The sequence below is a fragment of the Strix aluco genome, chromosome 2 (assembly GCF_031877795.1).
Source record: "Strix aluco isolate bStrAlu1 chromosome 2, bStrAlu1.hap1, whole genome shotgun sequence".
NCBI lineage: Eukaryota > Metazoa > Chordata > Aves > Strigiformes > Strigidae > Strix > Strix aluco.
In genome coordinates, this window is record NC_133932.1 from 19,335,285 (window position 1) to 19,356,129 (window position 20,845).

The window sequence follows — 20,845 nt, forward strand, 5'->3', positions numbered from 1 at the left end:
TGTTTTTTATCATTGACAGTTGATGACTTACTGTGTTTCGGCTGCTAGGTGTGTGCTAGCCTCTGTAGTACCGAATGCTGGTGTTGGGAATATGGCTGGCTGAGCGGAGGTACGTGGAGGAGCGTTACACAAATAAACTGTTGTTGGAGAAGGAATCACATGGTGGGATTTTGATCCACAAAGAACACTTCATGGGTGCCTGTTGTGATCTCAGACAAGCGTTGCTTTGTTTGTTAGCTGAGTCTGTGATACTCATTTTAGCGTTCTTAGGATGTTCTCTTCCCCTCTTATTTGTTATGGAAGATCATGTGTGCAGTTGTTTTGCTTTTAGTTATTTCTCTTTCTTGTGTTGTTGGTTGCTGTAGATGGGTTGCCTATGATAAGGAACGCTACAAAGGCCGTCAGTACTTGCTGGAGGAGGGAGATTATGAAGACAGACATTCATGGGGGGAAGCTGACAGCATCCTCCTGTCTTTCCGGTTTCTTCAGGCTGTAAGTGCATTTATGAATTTCACACAAATTATGCACAGTTCTGTACAGAAAGAGAAAGGTTGTTCTTCGTATATGGTACAGCTGTCTTGAGTTTAGTCATTCCATCTTTTGCACAAGTTCATTCTCATTCTTTTCCTACTTGCTGAAATATAGACTGCTCTGTATACATGGTAAAGCAGAAGCAGGTTCTAAATAGTCTTTGTAAAGTTCATACAAAGAATGTATCATGCAGAATTCCTTGTCTACCTGTCAGATTTGCCAAGTATCTCACTTCTGCACTTCATGTTATTTGAATCTCTAGAACAGAATTTTCTGAAGTTTAACATGTGTAAGTGTACAGTGTAGTTCTTCATTAAAATGAAAATAGCTTTTCAACACAACAGCTGTTGCAAGCCTTAAAAAAGCATTACCCTCCATCTCTGTGATTTTATGCCAGAAAGTTTGGCAGCAAAAATAATCATGGTGAAAAAATCCCTGCTACTGAAATGTGTTTAGGTGAGGGCAAAGATGAAATAATAATAAAAACTATATCAACTCCAGTATTGGAAGCAGAGTTAGACTTTTCAGTGATGGGGAAACATGGGATTAGAACTTCTTTATTACTTCCTTTCGTTTAGGGTTTTATTGTTTGGGGGGGTTGAGGATTTTTTTTTTAATTATAATAGGAACTCTGTGATCTTTAAATACAGCTGCGAAGAGTGGCTTCTGCTGAGAATTAGATTGTTCACTCTGAGATTGTGCAGTTTTGTATACTCAGATTACTCATCTCCTCATCTGAGGAGACATGATATTCCTGAACCAGGAATTTTATGAAGTTTAAGATACGCATTTAGAGCAAACTCATTTTCTCAACAGTCTTTATTTTTTTTTTTTTAAAAAAAAAAAGGTTTATGTGAACCTAAGAAGGCCACGCTTAAATTCACAATTTGGAGTTCTGAAGGAACCTAGGAAAAGCTATGTTTATAATCAGAATCTATCATATAACTTAAAGATAGGAGAATAAACAGAATTGAAGAAAAAAGTGTCCTTCTCTAAATAATTTATTTTCAGGTGTCTGAGAAAAACAGGCAGGAATTTTCTTTTAACTCGTCATTTTGAATGTGCAGAATCCTATTCAATTACTGACTAATCTTAGTTTTTCCTTCTTTTCAAGCTATACTTAGGATACTTGGGTAACTTAAATGGATCTTTTTTTAATCTTCCTCTTGGCAAAGGACAACATTACAAGCTTAAAATTGTGCACGTGCCTAGTAGGGATGACCTTCCACATTATATGTGTGTATTTAATTTGATGCGTGCTTAGAACACTCAGAATGCTCGAGTCATTAACATTTTAAAAATATGTCATTCACACTAAGATACCAACATATATCATTCAAATTGGCATATAAATCAATATGTACATATTGATAATAAAAGTATAAATAATACTTTTCCATAAATTGTAGAGTAACTAAAAGTAATGAGCTAGTTGCCAATAAAATGACTAATGGCACTGGCATTTTGTTGTTCAGTTTAACCAACAGATTGACCTCCTCCCTCTGATGTGCAATACGTAGGTCAGCGTTCAAGGCTTGCCATATGCTCCCTTCGTGACTTTGTACATAATACTTGAAAACATTTTAGTACCAAACTCTTGTTTTCAAGGGGACCTGGGCAAAAATGCAAAACTAGTTCTGTGTGCTTAAGGCCCTTCGCTGCACAGTGAATGTTCTAGCTCTGCTCCATAATCTCAGAATTTTTGTCAGGAGAAGTGCGGTAAAGGTTGCGATGATCTCTGACTCTGCAGGGATGTTCCTGCATATCAGATCTTTATTGCTCTTCCCTAGAAATTTTGTTCTAGTCAGATGAATTCAAGAGTCTCTGTAGAAGATTAAGGATTTTGTGAAATGTAATCAAGTTGCATTAGTCATGCTCAGCTTAGGTAGGGAGTGGGGCTGGGCACTGACCCTGCTCTTTATCTATACGCACCAGCGTGGTCTCCTGTAGGGGCCAATCCAGCTAGACTTCAGGTTTTTGGGTTTTCTTGGGGTTTTTTTTCCTCAGTTGTGACACCAGGTGACCTTGACTCTATTGGCTTTAAGGCCAGCCCAGACCTGAAAACAATTTAGCCTGGCTCACATGGCATGAAGCTGAAGCTAATGAGCCCTGTGTACCTGAGTCAGCTCCAGGCAGAGTCGGATCAAATGTCTTTGTGCCGTGCTCCCAAAGCAGGGAGCATGGTACAGAGGCACGTAAATGGCTCTGCAGAGGGCCAGGCTGGGTACGGCATGCCTCATTTGCCTGTGTCAGTACCGGCTCTGTCAACGTGGCTTCGTACTATGCAAAGCTATTCAGATGTTCCTGCGCCACGACGCTCAACATGACAGGTTCCACCAGAGCTTATTAGCACTAGGAAAATCCAGCCCGTGTTCCTGTACACATACCAGTGACTGCAGTTGAGCTGAGGCATGAATTTAATTTCCTGACAAATCAGAAAGGTTAGACATCACACACAAAAGAGGAATTGCTGCAAGTCACCCCTCCCCACCCGCTGGTGAAGATGTATGCACATGTAGGCGTACTGCAAGAGCTTTCAGTTTTTGTCTGTCTTACATATTTCTGCTGTGAACAGTCACGAGCCCTAATGTGGGGATTCAGGGAGTGTTTTGAAAGCAGAGATAGAAAGGACTTGTAGAATTTTTTTTCCAGCATACCGCCAACTCTGTTATCAGCATCTATATTGGACACATTGGAGTCAAATACAGGGTTTGTTACTGAGGGCAGACAGCAGTTTGTACCATGTGCTGGTTCGGGGAACAGTTGCATTGCTTCTCTGCTGCAGTGTCAAACGAGAGAATCTGTGAAGTTGGGGTTTGCCTGTGGCTGTTGTGATCAGGGAAAGAGTGAAGTTTCTGAGTCTCTTTCAGCACAGCAGAGTATGTTGCCTTTGGAGCTTTCCCACTGCTGTTTTCAAGTCAAAAATGCCTTGGTCTGTAAGTCTGTTTTTAAGTATTTCGCCTGTTGCCTATTGTAACAGAAGTTGTAGTGAAAATTTAGGGAGGAAAAAATGATAGCTGAATTTGAAACATGTTTTAAATGTAATTACAATCGTGGATATATTTCAGTATTTTAAATTTAGTCAAAGAAATTATGTGCAGATTTGACCTAAATAGCTTTTCAGGAACTCTTTAAAAAGTCCTTGCTTTAGAACTGTTAAGAGTAGCTGTTTTTCATTTGCACTAAAACTGCACTAGTATTTTTTTTTTTTCCTAAAAAGTAGCCTGAAGCTGCAGTTCATGATGATTTTGCCAGACCTGGCACTTTAATGTGTATACCTCTAGCGTATACCTGAAGCAGTTGCAGCTTTTTAAATAAATGAGAGGAGGAGATGGTCAACATAGTAAGAAAACCAATTTTACTACAGAATTTTTTTCTGTCACTTTTTAGGGTCCTGTAAACAATGCAGAGAGGCTGAGCCACATTGAGTGTTCGTTCTAAAACTGGTTTTAATTATTCATTGTGATTGAATCCTGTACAAACGCATGGTGTCCTCTAAAGAGCCTGTTTGATCAGGTTCACCTGACCAAACGAATCTTGCTGCATGCTTGGCCTGGCCTTAATTTCTAAGTTTTTTGATTGTTGTTTTCTCAGTGTAGCCTTCCACATACTGCTTTCTGGTTGGTAGCTTCTAAGTGCTACAGAAACAAGTATTTAGTGTAATAATTCCTGTGATGCTGTCCTCATATATTTGTGAATCTATGTTAGTTCCTGTATTTGTTTCATAGCATTTTCTCTTATTTTCAATTTGTTGCAACGTTGCGGAATGTTTCAGAAACACTGAAATTGAATTAACTTCATGCTTTTTGTTAAAGGAATAAAGTGAATGGATCATTGTTTTCCATTTTCCCAATCAGTGACTGATCTGTGTGCTTAAAATTGCTAAGTGGTTAAAAAGTTGGAGATTTGAAACCTAAACTCAAATAATCTGAAACTGTGCAAGTAATCTGATCGAGCACCTATGCTAGCTGAAAGCATAAAGCAATGTCACACGGCTGTATAAGGGGGAGAACATGACAGTGTCCCGCGGGATTTATTTTATAGCTATAGGAATTAGTATACAATGGATGTATCCAAAAACTGCAGACCCTTTGTGCTGGAAATATTTCCTCTCCTTGATTATGGCCTTGTCGTTGGGAAGGGATGAGGAAGGTAAACTTGAAGTAAAAGCCTATAGTTGTTGTAATGCTTGGAGTAGTCATTTGTGAAGCTGTTGGAAGATCAGTGCTAAATCCCAACCCTTCTCTTTCCCACACAGGCATCTTTGCACTCTCAGTTACCCTCATAGAGGAAAAGTGTGGTGCTCAGAGGCAGCAGGTTCTTCCTTTCTTCAGTGGAAAACACTGAAGGCCATATCAGATTGCCAGGCTTCCAGCTAGGCACTTCAATGCTAAAATACCATGTAAAGATTGACACAAGGGACCTAAGTCACTTCACTACTTTATAAAACGCTATCTTTCAGGCCACAACTCTTTTTCAAAATGTTTTAAGAGTCCCTGAGCTGTGACAGCCTGTCTTCTAACTCCTGTGCTGCCTCTTAGGATTTCATAGAGTCATCAGTAGCCCTTTTTCAGTCTGATGATGAAGATGGGAAAGCATTAGACATCGTCAATGAAGAAATCCCTGATTTGGAGCAGGCTGGATTTGGCACAGAGACAAGATCGATTCTTGTGAAAAGTGGAGTGTAAGTCTACTGGAATATATGGATGGAAGTATTAAGTATTTTTGTGCACAGTTGGGTACATCTTTTGATAGAATGTATTTCACATGGTAGAGTTGGTAAACATTTCAGGGAGAACAATGTTTCTTTCAGTTTCCTTGGTAAATGTAAGAAAAAAAGTCTCTTAGTTTTCTCTAAATCTCATGCCTACACCTTGATTTGAATCTGGGCACTTTTGTTGCTAGAAAAAGCTTGTGATGTCCCTCCAGAGGTGTCACAGTCTGTAGTTTCATGATACAGGAGCTTTGACAATAATACAGAAGAGGGATTTTAGGCATGTTAAGAACTGGGATACCTTTTGGGACAGGTGGAGCCTGTACAGAAAGGATGAGCTGTGCCTTATTTGTTATAAAGTCAGGCTGCTGGCACTGAAAATTAAAATACTTTTTAGAAAACTATTTAAACTAAAAGTGGGGATTAAACCAACAGGTGTGGAAGAGTACCTGGTTCAAGCTGATACAGCCTACAGGGTGGACTTGGCTAACTTTTGGTGTCCATATGTGAAGTCCAAGAGGAAAATAAACAGCACAATTGCAATAAATAAAGAAGGTAAATTAGACCACCGGCAATGTCTGTTAACAGAGATATGGAGTATTAATTGATGGATCAGGGACAAAACTTAAAAGTGCTAGAAGCCTGAAAAATAGTACAGAGGAACTAGAACGCGTGGCACGAAATAGCAGCTCTGTTACAGCAGATACCTCGGAGATTCACAGGAAGGATAAGAAGAGGAGCTACCAACTCTATAGGAATGATAGAGTGGGCTATTATAGGCAAGGGAGTGGTACTATACAGGAAGAATGGTATCAAGTGCTAAAACATAGCATGCGTTACGGGAAAAGAGTACTATGGAATTGTGTGGGTAGAAATTCCAGACTTTAATAGAAATTTTAAAAGTGCAGTATTAACATTGTCATACTACCCTAATGGTGATGGTGATAGGGATCAGCAACTACTAAGTGAGACTAAAAAAGCTTCAGACTTAGGACAGGTAACAACAGGGTCGGATTTGAACTGCTCATCTTGAAACTGGATATTAGTGTCTCATGAGGATGAGACACAAGGATGAAAGGCTGGCACTCAATTTGGAGAAGAGCTGGCTGCAGAGGGATACGAATGAGATTGCAAAATCTTGAAGGTGGTAGACAAGCTTAATACAGCAGCATTCACAGAATCCTGCATGACAACAATGAGGGGATGCTTTACAGAACTAGCTGAGGGTTGCTTTAAAACAGATTTAGAAGTGAGTAGCAAAAAGCCTTTCTTACACCAGAGGCAGTAAATTTCTGGAACTTGCTGCTGAAGGAGGCTGTGGTAGCAGGTAGCACCAGGAGGTTTAAAAAATCATTAGACAAATTAATGACAAACAGATTCATAAACGATTGCTAAAAGGACTAGGAAAGGAGAATGCCCTCTAGTACCCCTGATATACCAGTCCCAGGTGCTGGGTGACTAAGAGAGGAATGCACTACCAAAAGTGGCTAAGTTAGTGACATCTCCCTAGCTAGCCTCCATCTACTTCTGCCACTGCCAAAGAATGTGTGCAGGGGTAGGGGGACCCTCAGTCTCATGTAGTTGGGTGTTTTTCTTCTTAAATTGCAACAGGAAAAGGAGGGTGGGAGAAGCTTGAACCATTACAAGCTTTTGCTTTATCTCATCTCATCATGGCTTGTCATTTACGTCTCTTTCTTGCACCATTTTTCTTAAATCCAACTGGAAAAGTTGGAAGAAAGCCCTGTCGGGGGGGATGCTGAACAGGTAAAGAAAGATTTAGCTGAGAGATTCAAAAGCTTGTCAGTTAAGTGTCTTTCCTCTGGTCTTCTAAACAAGGCATCCTCTCATGCTGAACATATATTTGATAGAAAGGCAGAGACCCAAAGTTGTGTGTTTGTCAAAGTAGCCTTTGCGAAGTAAAAACAGAAAATCAAGTGTGTGACAATTAGGCACCTTTTATTGAGTTTAATGTTACACTGTCAGATGGACTTACCAAGAAAACTCCAAAGAAAATTGTTCTATTTAACTCGTTAGTATTTTCATCAAACTACACAGAAACGTGACGTTTTCAGTTTAATTTTTGTGTCATTCTCCAGGTGGGTCGCATATCAGCAGAAATACTTCTGTGGAGAACAATATGTATTGGAGAAAGGAAAATATAAATGTTTCTTTGACTGGGGAGGATCTAGTAAAATCATCATGTCAATTCGACCTATTAAGTTGGTGAGTTACCAGAACTTGTTAAAGGGAAAACTTAAAAGAAATGAGACTTTTGAAGTTCAAAGCATACAATAATGTTATAATACGGGCTGTGCTGTTTAATTAATTTGTCTGTTTACTTGGAAGCAATTTAAAGACCCTTGTGAATGACATAATGAGTCTGTTCAGGATGGAGACTGAAATGAATGTTGTGGATCTTTCTATCTGTTGAGAAAATTGTCAGGGAAACTTCATAAGAAGAACTTCCCTTTTGCAGATTGTGTTCATGGAAAGAATAACCCAGCCTGGAAAGATTAATTTGCCTTAAAACATAGTCATTTATAATCCCTACTTGATAATGGATATAAAAATACTTGAGAATTTATCTGGCCCATATTGTTCTTGTATAATAGAGGTCTGATTTTTTTTTTTCCTTATATTTATGCTAAAGTATTTGCAATGCGTATAGTGAATAAAGACAGGAAATATTTTTATTTCATTATTAAATCCAAGGTAGTGCAGCTTGCCCAAATAGATTAGTGCCAAAACTGTCAAAACCCTAATGGAAAACAAAGAAAATCCTCATTAAGTAGTATATAATAAATGATACTACTGCACTGAAAATAGGAAAGGAACATGTAACTTTATTTTGAAGAGCATGTGGTGAAAGAGGTGTCACAGTCTTCTGTTGCTTTTAATTCTGTCTTTTTTCAAGAAATAGACTCAAAAATAAATACAGAGACATTTACATGGGCTTTCATCCACATTATATGAACTAATCAATGCTGATACAAGTTCTCTGTGTGGAAAGGGACTGAACAGGCAAGTAGGTAGTCGTGAGCTTATAGGCAGCTCATGGTAGAGGCTGAGGAAAAGTGTGCCAAGAGTGTGTTTTTTCTCTGCTCTTGAGTTCATAATTAACAAATTTCAGGAACATGACATGTCTTCTAGGAAATGGATTGTAATTAAATTTATTTATATGCATGTATATATATTTATTATTGCAGGAACCACTTGGAACGAATGAACCTCCACATTTGGTATGTTGACATTATATAACAGTCTCTAGTTCTAAACTACACTTAATAATTAAATACAGGTAATGTTGAATGCCTTGCTTTGTTACTTCAGGTGATATCTCAGTGTTATCATCTCCATACAGCAGAGCATTGATGGAGGAAACTAGTAGATGTATAAAGGTTAAGTTTGCTAATGTTCGACTCTTTGCTTTATTCCAGCTCATATCTTTTAGTATTCTGTCCTCAAAAATGCAAGCAGTTCAGTAGGTTTTGAGTGACTTTGGGTCTGAAGCTATTTATTTTCCTCTTCTTTCCTTCCTGTTTCTGGAAACTCGCTATCACATGCGTTTATCCATCTCTTTGTGTCATATATTCTTTCCATTGTTTTGCATTATATCTGGTTTGTCACTATCTCATTCATGTGTGAGGCGAAGAAGAAAGTATCAACTGCAGAAAATTGAACTGCACTCTTCAAATCTGCAGATGCCTCAACAGGGAAAGTTGGGTTTTTCATTCTTGGATGATCATAGCTCTGCTTTACATAGTCTCTCAGTGATGTATAGCTGCTCCTCTAGCAGCAGGCACCACTTGCTCCGTGCTTCCCTTTTCCGCACAGTAACGTATAATGTTAACTGAACACATCCTGATTACAACAAATCTGTGATAAATCTCTTCTATGATACATTCTAACTGTTGCCCTGAAAGTCATGTCTGACTTGGTGACAACTATCGAAGAGAAAGTGGTCCCTCTAATGCACTTCTAGGCTCAAGAACAAGTTAATTTAGCACTTTTGGGTCGTTACCTTACAAGGTTATGTTCCATTAATGTGCCTCTGTCATATCATTCAAAACTAAAAACCTTCTCTTATGTGTTTGTGCTCATCACCAAGGATGATCTGTATCTCCTGTAATGTTCTGTCCCAGCAGGGCTCTCCTCCCTTTCTGCATTAGTTGTTTGATTTCTTTTTTTCTGTCCTGGAATGTGCTGCTTGCATGGGTGATGATCTAAGTAGTTATATTGCTCTCTCTCTCAACATGCTCTTAATTAAGCAAATTTTGAAAACTTTATTTCAAGAAGCATAACATTTTTTCAGACAAAAGAGACTTTAGAGCTCAATGGTTCTGTCTGAGAAAACAAGTATTTTGTCATCTGGACACAATTTTGCTTTTGCTTGCTTGGATGGGTATAATAGCCGTAAGCGCATGGGAAATACATACATTGTGTTACTTAGCAGGTTGACCGCACCCTTCTTTTTATCCAAGTAGTTGTAGTTCTACAATTTTATGATTAACCCAGGACTACAGGAAATGTTTCCTGTCTGAAGACATAATTGGTGTATTATTTTAGTCTTAAACACTGATTTCCTGCTGGACCTATTCATGTGGCAGTTTCTGACCAAATCAAAGACTTGCAAGTACATTCACAGCAAGGCATTGGTGAATGATACCAAATAAAATAACCAACTCGGATGAAACCGATGGGATCCAAACAGTTGAAAGTCATTTTCTCTTCATCTTCTACTCTTGTACTTTTTGGAATCTCCCAAAAACTATTCTTTGTGTGCTTTAATCCAGTTTTGCAGACCTTCAAGGTCAATTGAAACCTTTGAAGTTTCAGAAATCTCTGTGTGTGTCTGTGCACAGTCACCTTTAAATACTGGCATGTACTAGTTTGTGTTTTGCCTGTTGGGTTCTCTAATAGCAGTCTTAACGCTGTTTTTAAAAAATACTATCCTGAGTTACAACAATCCTGACTTTCATAAGATTCTGCCCTAAAGCTAGGGAAGGAAGAACATCGCTCATTGCTACAGTTCTTTTAGGAGGGGAAATGTTTTGAGTTAGTTTTTAATGGGAGAACATTTAATCAGTTAGGATAAGTAAAGGACAGTCTTTTGGATAAATATGACAAATTTCCCATTTGGAGTAAAATAAATTTTCCATGTATGCAACAGTGTCCTTAGTTTGGAACTTCAAAGCATGGGTGTGTATGAGCTGGCCAATTCTTAAGCAGCCTAATGTTTGACCCTTGTATAAGTCATATACTAGTTATTTTGAATGATTATACATTCTCCCACCTTTAATAAATGTGTCTGGGCTAAGAGAACTGTTTTTACTGTCTACAAGAGTGTGTCTCTTTTTTCACTTCTGTTTTGAGTTGCTCATCAGAAATTGAAAAGCAACTAAATTTTCTTAAATCTCTCAGGAGCTCCCCTGACCTTTTCCTTTTGTCAGGCTCCCTAATAAAGTACACATAATGTAAGAATGCCTGAAATCACTAAGTCTAAAAAGCCATTCATTTTATTTATTAAAAATAAAACTTGGTTTTGCTCAGCAAGAACAAAGCCTCTTTTAATAGCAGCTGACTTGTACAGATGATTTAGGAAGCAGAGATAATTGCTGTGATAACTTGTATTTGCATTTTCAACATAGTGTCCATTGACTTTTTAGGAAGCAAAAGCTTGTATAGTAATGTCAAACCCTGACAAAGTAGAGGTAACTGCAGTTTGAGACTGACTGCAGGTGTGCAGTGTTTTCACTGAGGAATCCATATTTCACCCCAGCATTTGTCAAATTAAGACCATCATTAATTATGAGGTATAATCTATATAAAAATGAGCTATAGACTTCTCTAAAAGCCTTGCATAGCATCTGGCCTATGAAAGAAAGACTGTGTGTACATATATTCCCTTATAAAAGAGCTTTGAGATAAGTGGGTAGAAAATACTATGTAATTACAGCTTAAATAGATGCTTTGTGACATAGCAGTGCAATTATATTTACAGAAAAATCAGTTACACTTTATACGTTATATTGTAGCTGATTTGTGTTCTCCAATTTGCAGTTACGGTATGCAAGGCCACGTTAAGCCTTTCTTGTTCTTTCTAATAGGAAACATATTCATTTCTGTTAAAAACATAGCTTTTCCATAAAACCCTTTGCTCATACTTGTGTTGGCCTTCTTGCTCTGTCCTGGCAAAAGCATTTGATTTCTTTTCTTTGGCAGGAAGCTAGGCCAATTTGGGGCATCAAGGGGGAAGTAGCTCTTGCAACAGCCATCGTGTTTTTCTTCCATTACAGAGTACAAGCTGTTCTCTTGATACAGTTAAATTTTTCATTCTTTTCCAGCCTCTCTTTCAGGCTTTAAAGTGAAATTCACCTCAGTTACACAGTGGCAGCCCAAGGGTACAGAATTATAGGTGATTTTGCTACACATCATAGGCTATATCATACTACATTTTTTCCTTTTTTAAAATTTTTTTCTTTTATTACAACACTTCCAACCTTATTGCTTTTCCAGGGTGAATTGATCACAACTTACTGGTGGCATATGGTTCAATGTGGCTTGAAGTTCTTCACTGTGACATATAAAACCAGCTTAGCTGAACTTCAGAATTTCATGGTGCATCTACCAGGCTGTACCTAGTTCCCCCAGAAATTCACCTGCTAGTTCTTAAATGAGAAACTACCTGCGATCACTGTGGTCACAGAAGATTTCAAGGCATTTTGTCAACAGTAGCCTTGTATCTTTTGACCAATGCCTCCCCGCCCTGTTTTGAGCACTGGACTGCTGAACTGTAGCAAGAGTTAGCTGCAGTTCAGGGTACTTTGGATGGAAGATAATATCCTTGAGTCCTAGCCTTCTCTTTTTCTCTGGGCTCTCTCCTGCTGCAGTTGAACTTATGCTTGATACCACTGCTTTAGCATCACTGGGAAGCATCCTGTACTGGGGCCAGAGAAGATAAAACACTCAATCTTTCTAAAAATAAAGCAGGTGTAGAAATGTAAAAAATTTCTTAAATGAGACTTCATTTTATTTATTGTATCTTTGTGAATTGAATGGATGCTTCTGTAAGACCACAGCTATCTCTGTTTACATTAATGATAATGAGTTCGTTTTCCTTCTAGTCATTGGTTTTGTTTTGTTTTGTTCTTGTAGCTCAGAGCTTTCAGTAATACACATTTCCAAGGAGCATGTATAGATTTCACAGCAGAAGTTTCTGATTTTACATCATTCATACCATGTTCTTTTAAGGTTCTTCGGGGATGGTAAGTGTTGTTTTACATGCCATCATTTTAAGTAATGTGAAACTTTTTTTTTTAAACATGACTAAATTTCAGACAGCTGAAAGTGCATAACACATGCCCATCTTATTCCATTATGTCTTAGACGCTTTGTCTTGCAATGCATCTCAGTAACTGTCATCCTGTTCACTGGTTTGGGTAGTATGCATTTTGCTTTCCCTGTGGGAAGTTTGCACAGTTACTGTGATTTCTTTATTTTTTTTTTTTAATGCTCTTAGAATTTATTCCAGATTTAGAGAACTTGGTACAGTAGAAGCGTCTGCATTCCACTCGCGTCGTTTGACTCTGGAACTGAGATTTTTGTACCACGTGATTTGACTTTGCTGCTTTGGTTGCTTTGTCACATAACCTTTCAAGTCACCTTACTCATAAACTTAACAAGAACAAACCAATTTTTAATTCCTTACTTCCTTAGCAAATATTAAATCTTGAAAAAAACCTTACTGTTAATAAGCAGCTAGAACAGCTAATCTTTTTTCTTACATTATTCTTGTAGTTGGCTCCTGTATTACCAAGGGGAAATCACTGACAATCACTGTGTGCTGGAAGAAGGCCTCTATGTTGACCTCAGTTCCTGTGGCTGCCCGACTGCTACAATCAAATCCCTCAAGCCTATTCAATACGTAAGGACTTTATTGAAAAAAAAAAAAAAAAAAAAAAGTCATGTTTTGGAACTCTTTTCCTAGTCAGATGTCTGAAGCAAATGCTTGCATTAAACTCCCACTCAGGGAGAAGAGTGAAGTTTGTTTTCTTGGCTTATGGGATTTTTGGGGTTAGGAGCAAGCCAGGCTGCGTGCATGCATGAATGCGGTCGCTTGCAGGCACACGCTCTTGGATGTTCTGGGCTCAAAGTTTCTCTCTTTTGTACGAGTTGCATTGATTGGTGTTTTTCTGACTGGTCTTTATACTACAACTCAGTAAGCTTAGTACACAGTGAGACATTGGTTTTGTCACACTGTCTAAGCATACAGGGCTTTTATTAGGCCTACGGCCAAGGCTCAGGCTTAACGCAAAGTACACACAGAAGACATGAAAATTGAAATTACAAGGTAATGCTGTTTAATTTACTGACTGTTTTACAGAAATATAAAAAAGGTTTTCACCTCCTAATGTCTTCTCAAATCATGGGTCAATAAAGTGGTATAATATACTATGCATGTGGCCTGTGAGCTGTGTGTGACACATCAGATAGTCCAGTCCAAAGCTCACGTGGCCATCCTGTCTCTTACTGACTTCTGAGATAGAGGACAAGTACTTATTGCACATGCATAGAGTCTTCATGTGACTTTAGGGTCACGTTGGCTGTGCTACCCAAGCACACATCTTGCAGTCAAGTGACCTACTGTAGCAGTGAGGTGAGATACGAGGTCCTCTATGGCCAGGGGTTGGACAGGAATGCATTGTACTATCCAGTACAAGATACATACAGCTTTTTGGACCCTGTTGTAATCCTACACACAGGGCATATGCCTCTGGAGTCTTGCTGTTATGTCTGTGCCTTTGTCCCATATCTCAGGACGCTCCTATGCAAGAGCATAAAGATAAGCTGGCCATAACACTGTCATTAAAAGAGAAGCAAGTGGCTGCTCTGCCTACTCCTTCCTATTACTGACCAACTTCTCTAAAACTCTTCCTCCTTCCCTGATCGCACACACAGTCTATGTGATGTGTGCCCTTCAATGTAACTCTTACGAAACTAGACTTTAAAGATTACTCAGTTTATTTTTCTTTGAGTATTAAAGTCCTTTTTTCTATTTGTGAACAGATTTTTAAAAATCAAAACAAAAAACCCCAAACACCAAAAGCCATTGGCATGGTGGAAAGGATGTGCCACTCAAGTTTGAGAGCTGGTCTTTTCACTAGGTTATGTAGATACAGTGACTTCAGTGGAGCTATAGCCTCCCACCTGCTGAGAGCCTGGTTTTCAGATTAAAGATCTCCTTTTCACGTTAGGCTCTTGGACTCTGCTCTGCTAAATCAGAGTGAAGTTTTGACATGAAATGGTAGGTCTCATCCAAATTCCCTGGCCTGTAATCTCAGAGGGGAGTAACTGTGCAGCTTGGCCTAGTAGGAAGGTACTGGCAGCCCTTGATTACTGAGGGCCAAGCCCTGGGAGAAGTGTGTTTGGCAGGCTGCGTGTGGGAAGCTTACACACATCTTCCTGTACTTTGTAAGTGGCTTGCATCTCTTAGTTCAGTTCCTTTCTTGCAAATAGGAGCCCTTGTATTCCACAAAATCAAGGCACTAAACAGCATAAAATCCTGTTGAACCACACCTGTTTTACAAATAGAAATGGCCTCATCGGCTCCTAACACATTGTGTATGCTAATCACACGGGACAGTGCTCAGGGGCATTGTGTGGTACAGACGTGATGTTAAGCACACAGCAGTGAGCTTGGTCAGTGGTCAGAAACGGCCGTAGTTAATTCTGTGCATTGTCCGCAGTGCACTGTTCTTGGAACGGAGCCCTTTTTATTACAAAAGATTTCTGTTAGCTCATTCAAGAGAGCAGCAAGCATATTCCCAAGTGGAATTGTTGTACAGCTTTATTGAATTCAGTTGTGACACTGGGAACCTCTTCCATTGTTCAGCTTTAAATACCAGCCCCAATTTCAGACCTAAGGTGTGTATCTTGATAGCTCACGTGTAAGAGGGAGAGTGTTTAACCCTGCCACCAAGCCCTGAATGTGCACTGTCTCCAGCTCTCCTCTAAGTGAGAGGTATTTGCTGCAAGCGTAACTGTTGGAAGGACTTTTACACGGGGGGGAGCCATGTATTGCTTCAGTGTAGGAGGTTTCTGCATCCCAGATGTTGAGTAGAAGTAGAGGCCCATGTGTGGCATTGACAGAGGGGACAATACACTTTTAGCAGTACAAAGGACCCGGAAGACTAGCTTATTACCAGCCTTTGAAAACAGTCCAAGTCCACTGGCTGGTGTTGGTGTGGTCCAGCTATATATTTGAGAAGTAGATTGTTTCAGCCAGTCCTTTGGGATAGGAGAACACATCTGCTGGAGGAAATAGGGACACGGGATCTGGGTATTCCCTTTCTAATTTGCAAGATTGTAATGGTAATTAACTATATGTTACCTTAATGTTGTACAGCTGAGTGAAGTCCCAACTCTGAGGCTTTATCTGCAGGATGTATGTAAGAATATAGATTCTTTGTGGGGGTCTAACTACAAAGTAGCTGTGAAACATAGCAGTTGGCACAGGCCACTGACACCTGTGGGGTGTGCAGCTTGGCTGGGCATCCACAGCGATTTCTGCATCTGACCCTGAATCAAGATGCCCTTTCTGTGCCTATCTGTTCTGGTAACTAAAAGGAACATCTAGCAGTGGTTTTGCTATTGCACGTAGCAGTACCTTCAGCGTAACTTTGAGTTTTCACTTAAAATCTGTAACAGTTTTGAGGGGCTTTTTGGATGTTGTCAGCTGCTGCAAGATTTCTGGGCTCTCCATTTTGGAAGGAGAATTTGAGGACTGAAGTTATGTACTTGTAGTACTCCTTCATGGCATGGGTGTGCTCTTGTGACCTGACAGAACAACACTGTAAGGTGACAGTGGGATTTTTGTGACTAAGGCAACATTAACACCCTAATCTATATAACACGGCTTCTGCAAAGCCTTGAGTGATTTTTTTGAAAATAGATCAACCAATTGAAGATATGAAAGGATTTGAGGGAATAGTTTGTTCTCTGGAAAATGCAGCTTTGATGCAAGCAAACATAGCAAATGTTCTAAATGAAAAAAATAAGGAATTTTTTTTTTCAGGAAAGTTAAACTCTTGAGTTTTTAGTTTGAAAATTGCCAGAAATCTAGTTTGCTTGTAGCACCTTTTGGTTAGCTTCCTTGTCTCTGCACACTATTGGTTTTCAGCGGGTCAAGCACCTAAGCCTTGCACTGCAAACAAAAGGCGTTTGAAAGGAAGTTCATCTTGTGCTGATCTTTCTTTAATATCAAACACTTCAGGAGCGTGTTGCATTTTTTTCTGAACTGGTAAATCTAGAGTGCATATTGAATAGCAATGTGTTACGTGGCCCCTTCCCTTCCAAAAAGGGGAGTGCTTCTGAAAGACCAATGAGTCTTTTTCATGTACTATTTCATAAGCAGGGAAAAACATGCTAAAAAGTATATTTCACAGGAAAGTATTTCTTTAAGTGAACAGGCAGTTGCACACTTTGGAAGCCCACTTAACATTAGAAGGGTACACGTGTATTTAGTAGTGGTAGGAACACTGGAACTAATGTAACTTGCCTCTCGTCTTCTCTCATATAAAAATCCCAAAGCATTCTTTAAGAAAAGCTTGTTGATGAAATTTGCTGGTATTGTTAACAGCCATTCTGCAGGCAGGTAAAAGCATAGCATAGGTTAAGGGTGGCTGCATTTGCTGCAGAGGTGCAGGTTTCCATGCCCGCATTGCCAAGGCTTTGCCTTTTGTATTGCCATGAATTCATGAAAAGGAAAGCGTGGGCCACCTGCCTGGCGGCGAGAGAGCAGGTGAAGTCAGCTGGGCCATTTATAGGACCATGGTTGCTTACTGGGGCAGTTGTCCAGCGTTTGTTGCTTGACAAGTGTAATCTTTTGGGATAGAGACCCTTACAAGATGTTCTTACAATGGGGAGTTCAGCTCTAGTGTAGCCTTTTCTCAGGCATGTTGTTTTGTCACACTCCCTGTAATATGTGGTGTGACTTACATGGACAAGAGTATCCAGGATTGTTGCAGTAAGCAATTAGTTCTCCTTCTAAAATATTAACTTCATTTCTAAAGCTAAACCAGACTCATAGTTTCTAAAAACAAAAATGAGATCTGGGTTGTAAGTTGTGCAATACTTTTCTTTTTTTTTTTTTTCCTCTTTCTTTTTCCTTTGAGGCGTTCCTTATTCTTGGTCTGATGGGTAGTGATGATTCCTGTATTTCTATATAGATTGTCTTTTCTTAAGTTAAATACAGGTGTTAACTAATCTGCCCAGCATTCTTGTGAGGCAAATAATAAAATCTGATACAGAAATTAATTGGTGTTTCCCAGGGCCAGGCAATGAGTCGTTTTGTGTAGCTGGGACTGGACCGTGGGCGTTACTGTTGTCCAGCACCATGTTCCTCTCCCTCAGCCAGGCAGCCTGCCCACACCAAAGGGAGTGGCCAGGCAAGCACAGCTTCAGTAAAGGCAGTTGTAAAGGATGAGTTAGCCAAGACTGAAGAGTAAAGATTTTTCCAAGGATGTTGTAATACAGCTGTGGAGCCTCCTGTAGTTAAGGCTCTGGCAAATACTGTTTGGATAACAACAGGTCAGCGGGGACACAAAGTGGGGAAATGTACCAACCCTTGCCATGCCTAGGTACAGTCGTGCTTTAGTCCAGCCCTGTGGATTTCTTTCTTTGGCTTTACTAGGTTTTCCCATCAAAGTTTGCAAAATCTAAGTTTGCAAAAAAAGGTGCAAGGAAAAAGATGTTCTGGGGTGAGCCCTTCCCAAAAGGGCTTTATTAGTAATAATTTTCACACAATTCGTAATGAAAACTTATCTGTATGTTATCCATAGCTAAAACTATACTTGATTTTATTATAAGCATGTGTGCAAATTCACTTGTGCACTTGGTTTTCAGTGGTAGCACCTTTTGGTTAGCTGCCTTGTGTCTGTACACTAGGGCTTTTCAGTGGGTCAAGCGGGTTTGCACTGCAATCAAAAGGCATTTGAAAGGAAGTTTATCTTGCACTGATCTTTGGTATCAAACACGTCAGGCATGCGTTGCATTTTTTTCTGAACTGGTAAAGTATAAAATTCTGTTCTGAATTGTGAATAGTTTGTGGTGTCCAGCTTCTCGCTGTTAGAGGCAGAAGTCATTGAGGAGAAAGTCTGAGCTGAGTTGAACTGTGCAAGAGATTTTTAGTGTATTGATTTCCATTTCAGCCTCTGAAATCACACCATGGGGAGGAAAAAAAGCTGTGTCATTTTCATGGCATTGCCTGCTGTGTTAGCCACAGGCTACCACACCTGTTAAGCAAAGAATATCACTGCATTTAACGGGTCACAAGGCTGCTTATATCTTGAAATACTGTGTAAATAAAGCCTTCCTTAATCACCGGCCTCTTGAAGTAGTAAATCTCTTCAAGTTTCTCCCTGGACACTGGCATTATAAAACAGGATGAGCAAAACCTCTTGAAACTTTATTGGTGCTGGTTTAAGCGAGGCAGTTAGTTCCTTAGCACACAAAGATCAGGTTAAGTAATTCTTTAGCGCTTTCTCAATCTTGCAGTTGGCAGGCTTTCCCCAAAGGATGGCATTTCAGGTATTTTCCTTGAAATAACTATGCAAGGAAGCTAAGGTAATCCTGACCTAGACAGGGCAATGACTTGACCGCTGTGGGTAAATGTAGATGTCACCTTTCAAAATCAGGGACTGGGGTCTATCTAAAGCAGTGCCACAATCTGAGGTTGTCCCCTCTTGTATTCTCTGCCTGGTTGCCCTTCCTCTGGCTCTCGGAGAGCCCAGTTCCTCCCTGGCCTGTCAGAATTGAGCCTTGGTAAAGAAAGCTGATCCTGTCAGTCTCACACTTACCTATCGGTGATGACTGTTCAGCCTGAAAATGGGTGAAGGTGCACCTCAGCATTCTGCAAGGAAGGGTGGGAGCAAGATGCCTCTATAGTAAGCGTAACAGCATAGCCTCAAAACCTTGTTTTTTACTGTTGGTAGTTTCCATGGAGCTATGAAAACAAAATCAGAGAAAAAAGCCAGGCCAAGTCACTGCTGCCAGCTGTTGGTGTAAAACGGTGTATAGAAAGTGAGTAATCAGCTCATTGCTCTATATATGGTTATGGAAATATGAGCTTCAGTGCTTGAGACAGCAGCATGTTTTCTTTTTCTGTGCTTCACGTCTGTTCCAGCGGAGTCCTTCTGAGGTCTCGCTGCGAAGGTGGTATCAGTCCTTGTGATCGGTTGTGTGTGTCTGTCATAGATGCAATGTCTGCTGCGTGCTGGGACTCTGCACAACCGGACAGGGCTTTCTCAGGCCCACTGAGTTCAAACAGTCTCAACCACGTGAGAGCTAGAGTCATTTTATTTGACTTCACCAATTTGCTGTTCTGATTCTTGGTATATAAATGGATATGCTGGATCAGATGATGGGTCCATCTAGTAGAGTATCCCTGTCTCTTAACATATTGCATATTGCAACAGCAGGATGGATTTTAGGCTTTGGTAACAATGTCTAACAACAAGGATGCCAAATGGCCTTTCCCATGCTTACTAATGCACTTGTGAAAATTTTCCCTGTTGGACCGGTTCTGGACATGGCTTCTGCTTTCCACTCAGGTGAAAGCCAGTGCCAAGGGAGTAGGCTCTTGCAAACTGGAGTGTGATGATGTTGCCTTGCTGAACAAAGCAATCTGAGAAGTAGCTGCCTGCACTAGGTATTCTGGCCTAGATTTCAAAGCAAGCCTTTAGACACGCACCATAAATTTGACCCACCTCATCCAGCAGAAAGCAGGTGGGAAGAACTGACATTCCAAATTAAAAACGTTATGGGTTTTAATCTCTTTCTGGTTTGTAACGTTAATTTTTTTAGGAGTGCAGTGGACTTTAAAAATCTGTCCGGGTGGATGATCCCAGGCTCTTCTTTAAATGTCTCAGCAAACTCCCTGTCCACGCAGTGTTGCATGACTTACATTGTCCCTGCACTGGTTGGCAGAGGAAAGCAATTTCTCTGAGGCAGGATTTGAACAACCGGCTACATACCAAGTGCACTGAGTCAGTGCCAGTAAATTCGTAAGTCCTGAATCACCACTGAGCTCTTCAGAGACACTTCACTACACTCCATGTGCCTCTGCAAACATGAAAGTTAAATGCTCTTAATTACTCAGTGCCTGTGTCAACTTTAATGCAAGATTCTGTTTCATTCATTTCACCTGAGGCCATGTCTTCGCTGCAAAAGAAATCCTACCTTTTGCCTGGGCCAGCTATCTCAGGGTAACATCTCCTAAGAACAAGATGACTTCCCTGGAGAGGCTGCCAATTGAAGCAGTTATTCAGACTTATTCCCTCTTCCTTCACCAGCTGTATCAAGATATAAATTACAAGTGGTTATGATTTTGGTTACAATACTTCCTTTATGGTTTTGGGTTAAAAATGCTGAAAAATTGTACAGGTGTTCCATGTACTAAGGCACAGACTTTGTGTATTTGAAATCTGTTCCCTCTGTGCTTTTCTGCTGATCTTACAGCTGTACCATATATTTGTGCAAACTGATCTTTTCGTTTGCTTTTATAGGCCATCTCTCAACTGTAGAAAAGGACATTAAATGAAA

At 39.9% G+C, this 20,845-nt stretch overlaps 1 protein-coding gene across 9 annotated transcripts in view; it reads left to right on the forward strand.

Annotated features, from left to right (window-relative positions):
• The window catches only part of CRYBG3 (crystallin beta-gamma domain containing 3), a 91,739-nt gene that overhangs the window by 59,984 nt on the left and 10,910 nt on the right, over positions 1-20,845 (forward strand). For 5 of the 9 annotated variants that reach the window (XM_074812392.1, XM_074812402.1, XM_074812412.1 and 2 more), the window contains 6 exons: positions 366-492; positions 5,073-5,215; positions 7,342-7,468; positions 8,452-8,484; positions 12,401-12,510; positions 13,043-13,169. In XM_074812392.1, the coding sequence (XP_074668493.1) occupies positions 366-492; positions 5,073-5,215; positions 7,342-7,468; positions 8,452-8,484; positions 12,401-12,510; positions 13,043-13,169 (667 nt within the window). Of the gene's footprint in view, positions 1-365; positions 493-5,072; positions 5,216-5,680; positions 5,801-7,341; positions 7,469-8,451; positions 8,485-12,400; positions 12,511-13,042; positions 13,170-20,845 lie in introns of those variants that run through there. The other 4 variants (XR_012621622.1, XR_012621625.1, XR_012621624.1 and 1 more) reach the window with 4 other exon arrangements.